Below are 15,093 nucleotides of genomic sequence, written 5' to 3'. Positions count from 1 at the left end.
GTGGATGGCAGGGTCTGAGTACTAACTAATCTGTAAACTAGTGGATGGCAGGGTCTGAGTACTAACTAATCTGTAAACTAGTGGATGGCAGGGTCTGAGTACTAACTAATCTGTAAACTAGTGGATGGCAGGGTCTGAGTACTAACTAATCTGTAAACTAGTGGATGGCAGGGTCTGAGTACTAACTAATCTGTAAACTAGTGGATGGCAGGGTCTGAGTACTAACTAATCTGTAAACTAGTGGATGGCAGGGTCTGAGTACTAACTAATCTGTAAACTAGTGAATGGCAGGGTCTGAGTACTAACTAATCTGTAAACTAGTGAATGGCAGGGTATGGCTACTAACGTACCCATCTGTAAACTGGTGAATGGTATGACTACTAACCTACCCATCTGTAAACTGGTGAATGGTATGGCTACTAACTCATCTGTAAACTAGTGGATGGCAGGGTCTGAGTACTAACTAATCTGTAAACTAGTGAATGGCAGGGTCTGAGTACTAACTCATCTGTAAACTAGTGAATGGCAGGGTATGGCTACTAACGTACCCATCTGTAAACTGGTGAATGGTATGACTACTAACCTACCCATCTGTAAACTGGTGAATGGTATGGCTACTAACCTACCCATCTGTAAACTGGTGAATGGTATGGCTACTAACGTACCCATCTGTAAACTGGTGAATGGTATGACTACTAACCTACCCATCTGTAAACTAGTGAATGGTATGACTACTAACCTACCCATCTGTAAACTGGTGAATGGTATGACTACTAACTACCCATCTGTAAACTGGTGAATGGTATGACTACTAACCTACCCATCTGTAAACTGGTGAATGGTATGACTACTAACTTACCCATCTGTAAACTGGTGAATGGCAGGGTATGGCTACTAACGTACCCATCTGTAAACTGGTGAATTGTATGACAACTAACGTACCCATCTGTAAACTGGTGAATGGTATGACTACTAACCTACCCATCTGTAAACTGGTGAATGGTATGACTACTAACGTACCCATCTGTAAACTGGTGAATGGCAGGGTATGGCTACTAACGTACCCATCTGTAAACTGGTGAATGGTATGACTACTAACGTACCCATCTGTAAACTGGTGAATGGTATGACTACTAACTTACCCATCTGTAAACTGGTGAATGGCAGGGTATGGCTACTAACTTACCCATCTGTAAACTGGTGAATGGTATGACTACTAACCTACCCATCTGTAAACTGGTGAATGGTATGACTACTAACGTACCCATCTGTAAACTGGTGAATGGTATGACTACTAACCTACCCATCTGTAAACTGGTGAATGGTATGACTACTAACGTACCCATCTGTAAACTGGTGAATGGTATGACTACAAACGTACCCATCTGTAAACTGGGGAATGGTATGACTACTAACGTACCCATCTGTAAACTGGTGAATGGTATGACTACTAACTTACCCATCTGTAAACTGGTGAATGGTATGACTACTAACCTACCCATCTGTAAACTGGTGAATGGTATGACTACTAACGTACCCATCTGTAAACTGGTGAATGGTATGACTACTAACTTACCCATCTGTAAACTGGTGAATGGTATGACTACTAACCTACCCATCTGTAAACTGGTGAATGGTATGACTACTAACTTACCCACCTGTAAACTAGTGAATGGCAGGGTATGGCTACTAACTTACCCATCTGTAAACTGGTGAATGGTATGACTACTAACTTACCCATCTGTAAACTGGTGAATGGTATGACTACTAACTTACCCATCTGTAAACTGGTGAATGGTATGACTACTAACCTACCCATCTGTAAACTGGTGAATGGTATGACTACTAACTTACCCATCTGTAAACTGGTGAATGGCAGGGTATGACTACTAACGTACCCATCTGTAAACTGGTGAATGGTATGACTACTAACGTACCCATCTGTAAACTGGTGAATGGTATGACTACTAACGTACCCATCTGTAAACTGGTGAATGGTATGACTACTAACTTACCCATCTGTAAACTGGTGAATGGCAGGGTATGGCTACTAACGTACCCATCTGTAAACTGGTGAATGGTATGACTACTAACCTACCCATCTGTAAACTGGTGAATGGTATGACTACTAACGTACCCATCTGTAAACTGGTGAATGGTATGACTACTAACGTACCCATCTGTAAACTGGTGAATGGTATGGCTACTAACTTACCCATCTGTAAACTGGTGAATGGTATGACTACTAACTTACCCATCTGTAAACTGGTGAATGGTACGGTGAACTGTCCGACGAAGTCATTATCAGTAACAGAGTCGTGGTCCTCGACCACAAAACGGACCAGAGCCAGCTCTGGCACGTACACATCAAACTTAAAGTTCTCATTCCACATCGGGTTGAAACCTGAGCAGTCCAAAAATCAAGAAAGCACCCCGTTACACATTGGTAGAAACATCTGCTAGTTAAATGAGCATTGTTGAATTCGGGTCAGAACAGTGTCACTTGCTAAGCACTTTGGGTGTTTGAATTCTCATACCATTGTTCCCGATGTACGGCGTCTCTTTATCTGCGGTGTCAGCAGGCACCCCGTGTATCTCCACTTTGACCAGCGCGTCCACAATGGATGTCTTTTTCTGGTTCACTTTTGGAAGCTGCTGGGCTGAGATGATCTGGGAATGACAAAGGGGAAAACGGCTACATGGTCAGCGTTTTCGTCATCATCAATGCGGAAACGTGGTCATAAGAGAGTGAACGTTGATAACACACAAGCTACTGTATATATGACAAAAAAATACAATTTTATTCGTCACATTGCTTGGTAAAACAACGTGTAGACTAACAGTGAAATGCTGACGTATGGGTCCTTGGTAAACAACGTGTAGACTAACAGTGAAATGCTGACGTATGGGTCCTTGGTAAAACAACGTGTAGACTAACAGTGAAATGCTGACGTATGGGTCCTTGGTAAACAACGTGTAGACTAACAGTGAAATGCTGACGTATGGGTCCTTGGTAAAACAACGTGTAGACTAACAGTGAAATGCTGACGTATGGGTCCTTGGTAAACAACGTGTAGACTAACAGTGAAATGCTGACGTATGGGTCCTTGGTAAACAACGTGTAGACTAACAGGGAAATGCTGATGTATGGGTCCTTGGTAAACAACGTGTAGACGAACAGTGAAATGCTGACGTATGGGTCCTGGGTAAACAACGTGTAGACTAACAGTGAAATGCTGACGTATGGGTCCTTGGTAAACAACTTGTAGACTAACAGTGAAATGCTGACGTATGGGTCCTTGGTAAACAACGTGTAGACTAACAGGGAAATGCTGACGTATGGGTCCTTGGTAAACAACGTGTAGACTAACAGTGAAATGCTGACGTATGGGTCCTTGGTAAACAACGTGTAGACTAACAGGGAAATGCTGACGTATGGGTCCTTGGTAAACAACGTGTAGACTAACAGTGAAATGCTGACGTATGGGTCCTTGGTAAACAACGTGTAGACTAACAGTGAAATGCTGACGTATGGGTCCTTGGTAAACAACGTGTAGACTAACAGTGAAATGCTGACGTATGGGTCCTGGGTAAACAACGTGTAGACGAACAGTGAAATGCTGACGTATGGGTCCTTGGTAAACAACGTGTAGACTAACAGTGAAATGCTGACGTATGGGTCCTTGGTAAACAACGTGTAGACTAACAGTGAAATGCTGACGTATGGGTCCTTGGTAAACAACGTGTAGACTAACAGTGAAATGCTGACGTATGGGTCCTGGGTAAACAACGTGTAGACGAACAGTGAAATGCTGACGTATGGGTCCTTGGTAAACAACGTGTAGACTAACAGTGAAATGCTGACGTATGGGTCCTTGGTAAACAACGTGTAGACTAACAGTGAAATGCTGACGTATGGGTCCTTGGTAAACAACGTGTAGACGAACAGTGAAATGCTGACGTATGGGTCCTTCCCAGCAATACAGAGAGGAATAAAATAGAGAAATAATAGAAAAGTAAAACATGTAATAATAGAAACACAACGAGTAACAATAATTTGGCTAAATGTATGGTGTACCAGTACTGAGTCGATGTGCAGGGGTACGAGGTCAATGAGATATGTACATATAACCAACAAGCCAGAGAATGAGTCTGACCATGAGGTGGAGCGTCTTGTGCTGCAGCCACGGTCCCGCGGTCAGAGTGATGGGGTCAAACTCTGACCCCAGGTCCCTCATGTAGGCCGGCTTTAGGACGTATCCTGTCTTCCCGTTGGTCAGGAACCGACCCTGGTTCACATCCATGTCATTACAGGAGGTCTGGAAGTTCAGGGACACTGACAGGGGGAGAGGAGATTAAGTAACAGTTGTGGGGAGAATCCTTACCCTTCTAGAATGCTCACTCCTAATGGATGGTGCAAGCATGATTTCCTCACACCAGTCCTTAAAAATCCATGAGGGGGAGTGTACATTTAAAAATCTGTCATTTGACAGATGATGTTATCCAGAGTGCCTTGCTCAAGGGCACATTGACAGATTTTTCACGGAGTCGGCCCAACGCTTTTGTCTTGACGCAAGCCCTTTCAGTGAATTGGCTAGCAGAGATGTGAACAACCCCCTCCCCCCAGTTTTAGGACCTTACAACCACGTCGTAAATACCACAGAGACTCCTCTCTCCATGACCATGCGGTATAGAGAGAGAAAGTTTCACATTAAGACAAAGGGATTCTCCCGCCGAATTCTACTCCATCCCAGAATTTGAGAATTGAACAATATTCCTATTTTGGAGAATGTGTAAACGGTCGGTGGAGCTACGACCCGGTCCATTCTGTTTCATGTTTGTGACCTCATGAAAGACAATACAGATACATTACCCTAACTCTCTTTATACAGGTCCCTCAGTTACGAGGCTTTCAACTTATTCTTGTTTAAAATGAATGAGTAAAGATGAAACTATTTGCGAAATGATGTAATGTGATGTTAACTTTTTTTTTTAAATTTAACCTGCCCAGGAACTGCGGTTGAAAATGAGCCGGCTGGCTAAAACCGTCACTTGTACTGAAACATTGGGTAACCTCATGAAACTCTGGGGGCAGTATTTCATTTTCAGATGAAAAACGTTCCCGTTTTAAACAAGATATTTTGTCACGAAAAGATGCTCGACTATGCATATAATTGACAGCTTTGGAAAGAAAACACTCTGACGTTTCCAAAACTGCAAAGATATTGTCTGTGAGTGCCACAGAACTAATGCTACAGGCGAAACCAAGATTAAATTTCATACAGGAAGTGAGACAGATTTTTGAGGCGCTGTGTACCAATGTCTCCTTATATGGCTGTGAATGCGCAAGGAGAGAGCCTACACTTTCTGTCGTTTCCCCAAGGTGTTTACAGCATTGTGACGTATTTGTAGGCATATCATTGGAAAATTGACCGTAAGAGACTACATTTACCAGGTGTCCGCTAGGTGTCCTCCGTCGAAACTATTGCGCAATCTCCAGGTGCGCGCATTTTTCCATTTTGAAGAGAGGAGAAACCAAACTGCCAGGAGTGACTTATCATCGAATAGATATGTGAAAAACACCTTGAGGATTGATTCTAAACAACGTTTGCCATGTTTCTGTCGATATTATGGAGTTAATTTGGAAAAAAGTTTGCGTTGTTATGACTGAATTTTCAGGTTTTTTTCTCAGCCAAACGTGAAGAACAAAACGGAGCGATTTCTCCTACACAAATAATATTTTTGGAAAAACTGAACATTTGCTATCTAACTGAGAGTCTCCTCATTGAAAACATCTGAAGTTCTTCAAAGGTAAATTATTTTATTTGAATGCTTTTCTTGTTTTTGTGAAAATGTTGCATGCTGAATGCCAGGCTTAATGGTATGCTAGCTATCAATACCCTTACACAAATGCTTGTTTAGCTATGGTTCAAAAGCATATTTTGAAAATCTGAGATGACAGTGTTGTTAACAAAAGGCTAAGCTTGAGAGCTAATATATTTATTTCATTTCATTTGCGATTTTCATGAATAGTTAATGTTGCGTTATGGTAATGAGCTTGAGGATATAAATAGGATCCCAGATCCGGGTTTGCTCGTCGCAACTGGTTTAATGTCCCAGTACAAATAAAAAATTAAATAAACTCAACTCAAAATGAGAAAATCATCTTCCCTGTAAAGTTTAACTAAGTCAGTAGCCACGCCCAGGTGAATAGACATTGGTTGGAAATGATAAACCCCCTTTTCTACATTTCTATAAGTGCCCCCGTGACCCAATTCACATTGGACTAAGCAAGCCCCAGGGCGAGCTGTGGATATCCACTCCGCATAACGAAAAGTCACTCAAGTTCAGAATAAATCCTCACGTTTAAAAGGACTAATTCTAATGTCAACCATACAGGTTTAGGAAACGTGGGCGCTTGCTCTACACGTGAAATGGTATGAATTCTGAACTATTGATCACTCAAGAAGAAGTGAGTCCTAGATGACAGCATAACAGACTGCAGCTGGAAATGTAGCAAATCTAGTACGACAACACTGACCGACGTGGACGGATCTCCAGAGAGAGATGAACCTCTCAGAACACGTGAATTTCTCACACGACGACCTGGAAGATTCCACAAAGGACAGGGCGACATCGACTGGGCAAACCAGAGCCTCACATCACCAGCTTCACGTAAATACAATGTATTGCTTTTCCGAATGAGCGATCGTAAGTGGCAAATGTATTTATGAGAGAATAGCTTCGCATAGAGACTCATGTCCCTTAGTCTTCCTTCCAAAACCCCTTCTCTTCTCTGAATCTATCGTGTGTGTCGTACAGCAGGTCAGCCACCAGGGGGAGACTCGTCGAGGCCTGGTGACAGACGGAGTATACATCACGAGGCGATGGCTCCATCTGCTGGACGTGCCAGGTCACGACGGGCTCTCCGGCTAGGACTAATTGGGGCTGATTGGGGATTGGTGAGTAATCAAGGGCTGATTGCTCACCAGCTGTTCAAGTCCCATAAAGCTGCCAGAAGGGCAGCACACAGGGAAGAACTGGGTGAAGTAAGGTGACTTCCGTGTAGTTGCAGACGGTGCCCGAGCTAAGACGGTTGAGTTTGTGTGCCCGACAGGATACAGCAAGACCCGGAGCCCAGACGACGGTATCCCGGAGAGGGTTTCATGGGAGAGACCTATCCTTTTCTTTTGATTTATTATTTAATAGACACCCTTGAAACCGAGCTAATCACACTCTGTGTCTGATCTGTGTAAACGTCTTGACCAAACCCCCTGGTGTGCCACACGTGTTATAACCAAACGGTTTTTGTTTAGTCCACTAGGGACGGTATAATGTTGTTTAATTAGTTAGTAAATAAATAATTGAGCCAGTTGGTGTATGGATGATTTATAGTAAAGGCTGGGTTTGTGCAGATAACCAACCATTTACGACGTTCAGATGAGACTGACAAAGGTAATAATAATAATTAATTGACTAGTTGATCAGATATTAAAATATCTGAAGAGTTATATTCAGAAAATTATAACTTTGTAATCTGAACATTTTCCGTGGTGCCCCGACTTTCTAGTTAATTATATTTACATGATTAGTTTAATCACGTCATAATAATTACAGAGAATTGATTAGATAAAATAAGTCTTCACCTTTAATGATACTAAAGACACGAAAGTCTTAACCGCTAGGCTACCTGCTGCCTAACTTCAGGAGAGAATTGTACCACACCCCATTTACTACATGAAAACATTCCCTCTTGCCCTTGTCCCTTCTTCTTTTAGACAGTCTTACCGATCTGACAGCCTGCGTTCCACAAGGGTACAGGGTTATAGTTGGAGGAGTCTGTTCTGGTGCCTGCTGGATAGATACGACTCAGTTTGTCCACATTGTGATGGATGTAGCTGTTGGCTGGAGAGAGAGAGAGATAGAGAGAGAGAACAAACAAAAGAGAGAGAGAGAGAGAACCAAACAAGAGAGAGCGCGAACAAAAAGAGAGAGAGAACAAAAAGAGAGAGAAAGAGAAAACAAAAAGAGAGAGAGATGTCACTTAGCTCTACAGAACCTATACAGAACAACGTCATTCTCATATCCTTACTGGAGTGTGATGAGAAACTATTAACAAGACGTTTTGTGTACTATCTTTGTGTACAATTAATGTCAATGACGTTGAAATAATTTTCTCCATTTGTGTTAGTCTAATATAACCTTCACAGCAGTGACGTAGTGGTAAAAACCTTCACAGCAGTGACGTAGAGGTAAAAACCTTCACAGCAGTGACGTAGTGGTAAAAACCTTCACAGCAGTGACGTAGAGGTAAAAACCTTCACAGCAGTGACGTAGAGGTAAAAAACCTTCACAGCAGTGACGTAGAGGTAGAAACCTTCACAGCAGTGACGTAGAGGTAGAAACCTTCACAGCAGTGACGTAGAGGTAAAAACCTTCACAGCAGTGACGTAGAGGTAAAAAACCTTCACAGCAGTGACGTAGTGGTAAAAACCTTCACAGCAGTGATGTAGAGGTAGAAACCTTCACAGCAGTGACGTAGAGGTAAAAACCTTCACAGCAGTGATGTAAAGGTAGAAACCTTCACAGCAGTGACGTAGAGGTAAAAACCTTCACAGCAGTGACGTAGAGGTAGAAACCTTCACAGCAGTGGCGTAGTGGTAAAAACCTTCACAGCAGTGACGTAGAGGTAAAAACCTTCACAGCAGTGATGTAGAGGTAGAAACCTTCACAGCAGTGATGTAGAGGTAAAAACCTTCACAGCAGTGATGTAGAGGTAGAAACCTTCACAGCAGTGATGTAGAGGTAGAAACCTTCACAGCAGTGACGTAGAGGTAGAAACCTTCACAGCAGTGACGTAGTGGTAAAAACCTTCACAGCAGTGACGTAGAGGTAAAAACCTTCACAGCAGTGACGTAGTGGTAAAAACCTTCACAGCAGTGACGTAGAGGTAAAAACCTTCACAGCAGTGACGTAGAGGTAAAAACCTTCACAGCAGTGACGTAGAGGTAAAAACCTTCACAGCAGTGACGTAGAGGTAGAAACCTTCACAGCAGTGACGTAGAGGTAGAAACCTTCACAGCAGTGACGTAGTGGTAAAAAAAGGGTGGGTAAACTGGTTCATGGTGAATAAAGTAACACTCCCTATATTTGCTAAACATTTTCTGCGATAAGTGGCGATAGGTTGTAATAGGTACTGTAGCTAAACGCTTGAGCAAAATAAAAAATGTACTCTCCACGACACCCTCAGCTTCACAATTAACACTCTCACCAGACTCCTCAGCTTCACGGTTAACATGCTCACCAGACTCCTCAGCTTCACGGTTAACATGCTCACCAGACTCCTCAGCTTCACAGTTAACATGCTCACCAGACTCCTCAGCTTCACAGTTAACATGCTCACCAGACTCCTCAGCTTCACAGTTAACATGCTCACCAGACTCCTCAGCTTCACAGTTAACATTCTCACCAGACTCCTCAGCTTCACAGTTAACATGCTCACCAGACTCCTCAGCTTCACAGTTAACATGCTCACCAGACTCCTCAGCTTCACGGTTAACATTCTCACCAGACTCCTCAGCTTCACAGTTAACATGCTCACCAGACTCCTCAGCTTCACGGTTAACATTCTCACCAGACTCCTCAGCTTCACAGTTAACATTCTCACCAGACTCCTCAGCTTCACAGTTAACATTCTCACCAGACTCCTCAGCTTCACAGTTAACATTCTCACCAGACTCCTCAGCTTCACAGTTAACATTCTCACCAGACTCCTCAGCTTCACAGTTAACATTCTCACCAGACTCCTCAGCTTCACAGTTAACATTCTCACCAGACTCCTCAGCTTCACAGTTAACATGACCAGACTCCTCAGCTTCACAGTTAACATGCTCACCAGACTCCTCAGCCAACGCCATAGCTTTCCTTTCCTTGAAGGAGGACATCTCGTAGAAGCCCAGGTTATCTTTAGCATCCTGGAATCCGTTGAAATGGACGCTCTTACAGTAGATCACCATGTCTGACAGCTCCTTAGCCAGCTTCAGTTTTTTACCTTCCTGCAGATCAAACACATTCACACTTCAGCTCACTTCAGCTTTACTGTACAGTAGTTTGGACAGAATGGTAACACACTCCAGCTCTACTAGAACATATAGAACATACAGAACATATAGAACATATAGAACATACAGAACATACAGAACATATAGAACATACAGAACATATAGAACATACAGAACATATAGAACATACAGAACATATAGAACATACAGAACATACAGAACATACAGAACATATAGAACATATAGAACATACAGAACATACAGAACATACAGAACATATAGAACATACAGAACATATAGAACATAGTATGTTGCACAGTATGTTGCAATACAGTTATATGGTGTATAAGACAGGGAGGGGGCCGTCACAATGATACTATTGGAGTGCCATAGTAGGTTTGGCTCCTATTCCCCTACCGTGGCCTTCTTCTTCTCCTCTTCCTCCTCCTCTTTGTCATCCTCCTCCTCCTCAGTTAAGCTACCATCATCCCCAGCTGTCTCCTCAGGGCCAAAGCAGGCCTCCAGTTTAGTTAATCTCTTCCCTTTGACCAGGAACCTCCCCTTCAGCTCCTGACGAATGTGACACACATATAAAAAATTATCTTAATGTGTTAGTTCACAAAGGCTCTGATAATGTGATGGAATAAAACTATATACACTGAGTATACCAAACACTAGGAAACACCTATCTAATATTGAGTTTTGCCCTCAGAACAGCCTCAATTCGTTGGTGTCAAAAGCGTTCCAAAGGATGCTGGCCCATGTTGACTCCAATGCTTCCCACAGTTGTGTCAAGTTAACTGGATGTCCTATGGGTGGTGGACCATTCTTGAAACACACGGTAAACTGTTGAGTGTGAAAAAACAAGTTCTTGACACAAGCAGTTCTTGACACAAACCTGTGTGCCTGGCATCTACTACCATACCCTGTTCAAAGGCACTTAAATGGTTTAAAATAATTATTTAACCTGTCTCCTCCCATTCATCTAAACTGATTGAAGTGATTTAGCTTCTTATGGCTGAGATCCCGCTAACGGGATTGATATGACAACAGCCAGTGAAAGTGCAGGGCGCCAAATTCAAACAACAGAAATCTCATAATTACAATTCCTCAAACATACAAGTATCTTATACCATTTTAAAGGTAATCTTGTTGTTAATCCCACCACAGTGTCCAATTTCAAAAAGGCTTTACAGCAAAAGCACCACAAACGATTATTTTAGATCACCACCAAGTCACAGAAAAACAGCCATTTTTCCAGCCAAAGACAGGAGTCACAAAAAGCAGAAATAGAGATAAAACCTAACCTAACCTTTGATGATCTTCATCAGATGACACTCATAGGACTTCATGTTACACAATACATATATGTTTTGTTCGGTAAAATTCATATTTATATAAAAAAAATCTCAGTATACATTGGCGTGTTATGTTCAGTAGTTCCAAAAACATCTGGTGATTTTGTAGAGAGCCACATCAATTTCCAGAAATACTCATAATAAACATTGACCAAAGATACAAGTGTTATACATGGAATTTTAAATTCACTTCTCCTTAATGCAACCGCTGTGTCAGATTTCAAAAAAGCTTTACGGAAAAAGCAAACCATGCAATAATCTGAGTACGGCGCTCAGAGACCCAACCAGCCAAAAAGATATCCGCCATATTGTGCAGTCAACAGAAGTAAGAAATAACATGATAAATATTCACTTACCTTTGATGATCTTCATCAGAATGCACTCCCAGGAATCCCAGTTCCACAATAAATGTTTGATTTGTTTGATAAAATGTATGTCCAAATACCTCCTTCTGTTAGTGCGTTTGGTAAACAAATCCAAACGCGCCGAAAGGTCGGACGAAAAGTCCAAAAAGTTATATTACAGGTCGTAGAAAAATGTCAAACGAAGTATAGAATCAATCTTTAGGATGTTTTTCTCATTAATCTTCAATAATGTTCCAACCGGAGAATTCCTTTTTCTGTAGAAAAGCAATGGAAACGAAAGCTAACTTTCGCATGACCGCGCGTCACAAGCTCGTGGCTCTCTGCCAGACACCTGGCTCAATCTCCTCTCCTTCGGCCACCCTTCACAGTAGAAGCATCAAACAAGGTTCTAAATTCGGTTGACATCTTAGTGGAAGCCTTAGGAAGTGCAAAATGACCCCACAGACACTGTATATTGGAATGGCAATGAGTTAAAAATTACAAACCTCAGATTTCCCACTTCCTGGTTGGATTTTTCTCAGGTTTTCGCCTGCCATATGAGTTCTGTTATACTCACAGACATCATTCAAACAGTTTTAGAAACTTCAGAGTGTTTTCTATCCAAATATACTAATAATATGCATATATTAGCAGCTGGAACTGAGTAGCAGGCCGTTTACTCTGGGCACCTTATTCATCCAAGCTACTCAATACTGCCCCCAGGCATAAGATGTTTTTAAACAAGTGACATCAATAAGGGATCAACTCTCACCTGGATTCACCTGGTCAGTCTATGTCAGGGAAAGAGCAGGTGTTCATAATGTTTTGTATACTCAGTGTATATTTTTAAGTTCTTCTTGACTAAGGAACTAGAGACATTCCTGGACAGGAAATGCTCCTGGTCCTAGGAAGCACTAGGCACATTAAAACAGAAGTAAATCTAGAATGTGTTGTGAAAAGAGGGAAACTGTAAGAATTCCGCATATCATACACTTCCTCATATACACGCAGACAGTGACTCTTATTTGAAACAGTAGACTAGAGACTATAGCCAGCCACCTCTGGGGAGGGGAAGTCTGCGGGCATCTGGTCCCCCAGGGGGGAGGTGAGCAGAGCGCTGCCCAGGATGGAGCTCATGTGCTGGGCCATGACCCTCTGCTGCTCCACACTACAGTGATTCTCCAAGGACAGGATCACTGGGTAGTCCGAGGTCTGGGGACAGACAGAGACAGTTAAATACAGTTCAACTCCAGACCTGAGTCAAATAAATGTGTGAAATAATTTCTGTAGGTGCTTGATTTAGCATGGCGTTTAGACTTTTGGGAATATTCCTTTGATTTCATTGTACTGGACAAACAGAATAAAGTGCAGCGTAAGTATTTGACACGGGGTCAGCCCGAGCCTTTTGGGCCTCTGTTGATAAGAAGGATGACCATCTGTAATTAATCCATTGCAAAAAGAAATCTGTTGTCATCAAACATGATATGAATTAAACAGGAACAGGACAGATACAATTCTACAAAGTTGACATGGAACTTTAGTCTACCTTAAAGGCGTACTCCTTGATGGCTTTGATGGTGTCTTTAAACAGGATCTTGGAAGTGAGGGTGTATCCATGGTAGATGACTGGCTCTCCGTCTGACCCGTCCCAGCAGTCCAGCTCCACACATCGACAGCCCTTTATAAGAGCCCTACGAACAGTTATGACTGTTTTATAAGCGCCCTACGAACGGTTATAACTGTTTTATAAGAGCCCTACGAACGGTTATAACTGTTTTATAAGAGCCCTACGAACGGTTATAACTGTTTTATAAGAGCCCTACGAAGGGTTATAGCTGTTTTATAAGATCCCTACGAAGGGTTATAACGGTTTCATAAGATCCCTACGAAGGGTTATAACAGTTTCATAAGAGCCCTACGAAGGGTTATAATGGTTTCATAAGATCCCTATGAAGGGTTATAACTGTTTTATAAGATCCCTACGAAGGGTTATAACTGTTTTATAAGAGCCCTACGAAGAGTTACTGTTTAACTGTTTAACTAATGTTTTAACAACATGTCCTGACTTGACTCATTCCCAGGCAGACACTGACAAGTACAGGTTTTTAAATGTCCACAGTGTCTTCCATAAGAATAGAAGCTAAGAAACATTACAAAAGCTAGTAAATCTTAGTCCAGACCAGTTGAGTCAAGTGTACTACTGTAATACCAGAGTAGATCAAATAGGTGGAACTAGCTGAGGTTACTCAGTTGAATCAAGTGTACTACTGTAATACCAGAGTAGATCAAATAGGTGGAACTAGCTGAGGTTACTCAGTTGAATCAAGTGTACTACTGTAATACCAGAGTAGATCAAATAGGTGGAACTAGCTGAGGTTACTCAGTTGAATCAAGTGTACTACTGTAATACCAGAGTAGATCAAATAGGTGGAACTAGCTGAGGTTACTCAAGGAGAGGTTTGGAAAAACATTGTCCTAGATGATGTCTGTCATTTATACCTGGCGTAGGCCTCAGTACTGCTGGGCCCTTTGAGCTGGTCTTCCATCAGGTATGTGTTGTGAGACGAGGAGATGAAGTAGTGGTTCAGGGGCTGGCTCATGTCCTGGTGCACGGCCTTGTGGGTAGGATTCAGCACCAGACCCTCGGGCATGTGGAGATACATCAGGAAACCATCTTGGGTCATCAGCTGCTTCTCTTTGGCTGCATTTAGACCAGACAGATGTCAGACTCTAACTACAAGACAGACTGCTGACAATTCAAATGAGCAGAAGTGTCGTTACTGAATAGGAAGTTAACTCTGAACTGTTTGGAATGATTTGGACAGCTGCCCAGTCTCACAGGAATGCTGTGTTATGTAGTAGAATTTGTCTTCTAAATGATTTTTTGAAACGTCTACTGTATGTAGGGCTTAGGAAGACTTTATGAATGCTCTTCTATGTTGCTGTGAAGGCATAACAACTAAATATTCATTCATAATCACCTTTATCATCCAATTCGTACTTGTTGATGAGTCTGTGTGCATCGGCTAGCGTTGCCTCCTCTCTCTGCTCTTTAATCAGGAACTCCAGTAGATTTTCAGCGCTCATGAAGCCCATGGTCTTAGCGTATTCTCCGTAGATGGTGTCTATCTCCTGGCGATGGGTCAAAAGGCTGTAGAAGTGCTCTATCTCATCGCCAGCCAGGTGGCCACACTTAGACTGGTCACACTCCTACAGGATAGAGATAGATAGAGAAAGACATTCATTGGTGCATCAAAATGCTGTTGCTCTCCTGACCCTGCCTCCTGACCCCTGCCTCCTGACCCCTGTCTCCTGACCCTGCCTCCTGAC

At 42.4% G+C, this 15,093-nt stretch overlaps 1 protein-coding gene across 3 annotated transcripts in view; it reads right to left on the bottom strand.

Annotated features, from left to right (window-relative positions):
• Positions 1–15,093, bottom strand: part of LOC139387509 (1-phosphatidylinositol 4,5-bisphosphate phosphodiesterase delta-1-like) — a 52,228-nt gene that overhangs the window by 5,233 nt on the left and 31,902 nt on the right. For all 3 annotated transcript variants that reach the window (XM_071133773.1, XM_071133772.1, XM_071133771.1), the window contains exons 6-15: positions 14,745–14,973; positions 14,263–14,464; positions 13,310–13,454; positions 12,823–12,975; positions 10,479–10,631; positions 9,896–10,055; positions 7,789–7,905; positions 4,158–4,336; positions 2,538–2,670; positions 2,255–2,404 (exon numbers count right to left, since the gene is read on the bottom strand). In XM_071133773.1, coding sequence (XP_070989874.1) covers positions 2,255–2,404; positions 2,538–2,670; positions 4,158–4,336; positions 7,789–7,905; positions 9,896–10,055; positions 10,479–10,631; positions 12,823–12,975; positions 13,310–13,454; positions 14,263–14,464; positions 14,745–14,973 — 1,621 coding nt within the window. The remainder of the gene's footprint in view (positions 1–2,254; positions 2,405–2,537; positions 2,671–4,157; positions 4,337–7,788; positions 7,906–9,895; positions 10,056–10,478; positions 10,632–12,822; positions 12,976–13,309; positions 13,455–14,262; positions 14,465–14,744; positions 14,974–15,093) is intronic.

The sequence above is a fragment of the Oncorhynchus clarkii genome, chromosome 28 (genome assembly GCF_045791955.1).
Source record: "Oncorhynchus clarkii lewisi isolate Uvic-CL-2024 chromosome 28, UVic_Ocla_1.0, whole genome shotgun sequence".
Classification (NCBI taxonomy): domain Eukaryota; kingdom Metazoa; phylum Chordata; class Actinopteri; order Salmoniformes; family Salmonidae; genus Oncorhynchus; species Oncorhynchus clarkii.
This window is presented reverse-complemented; position numbering and strand designations above follow the sequence as displayed.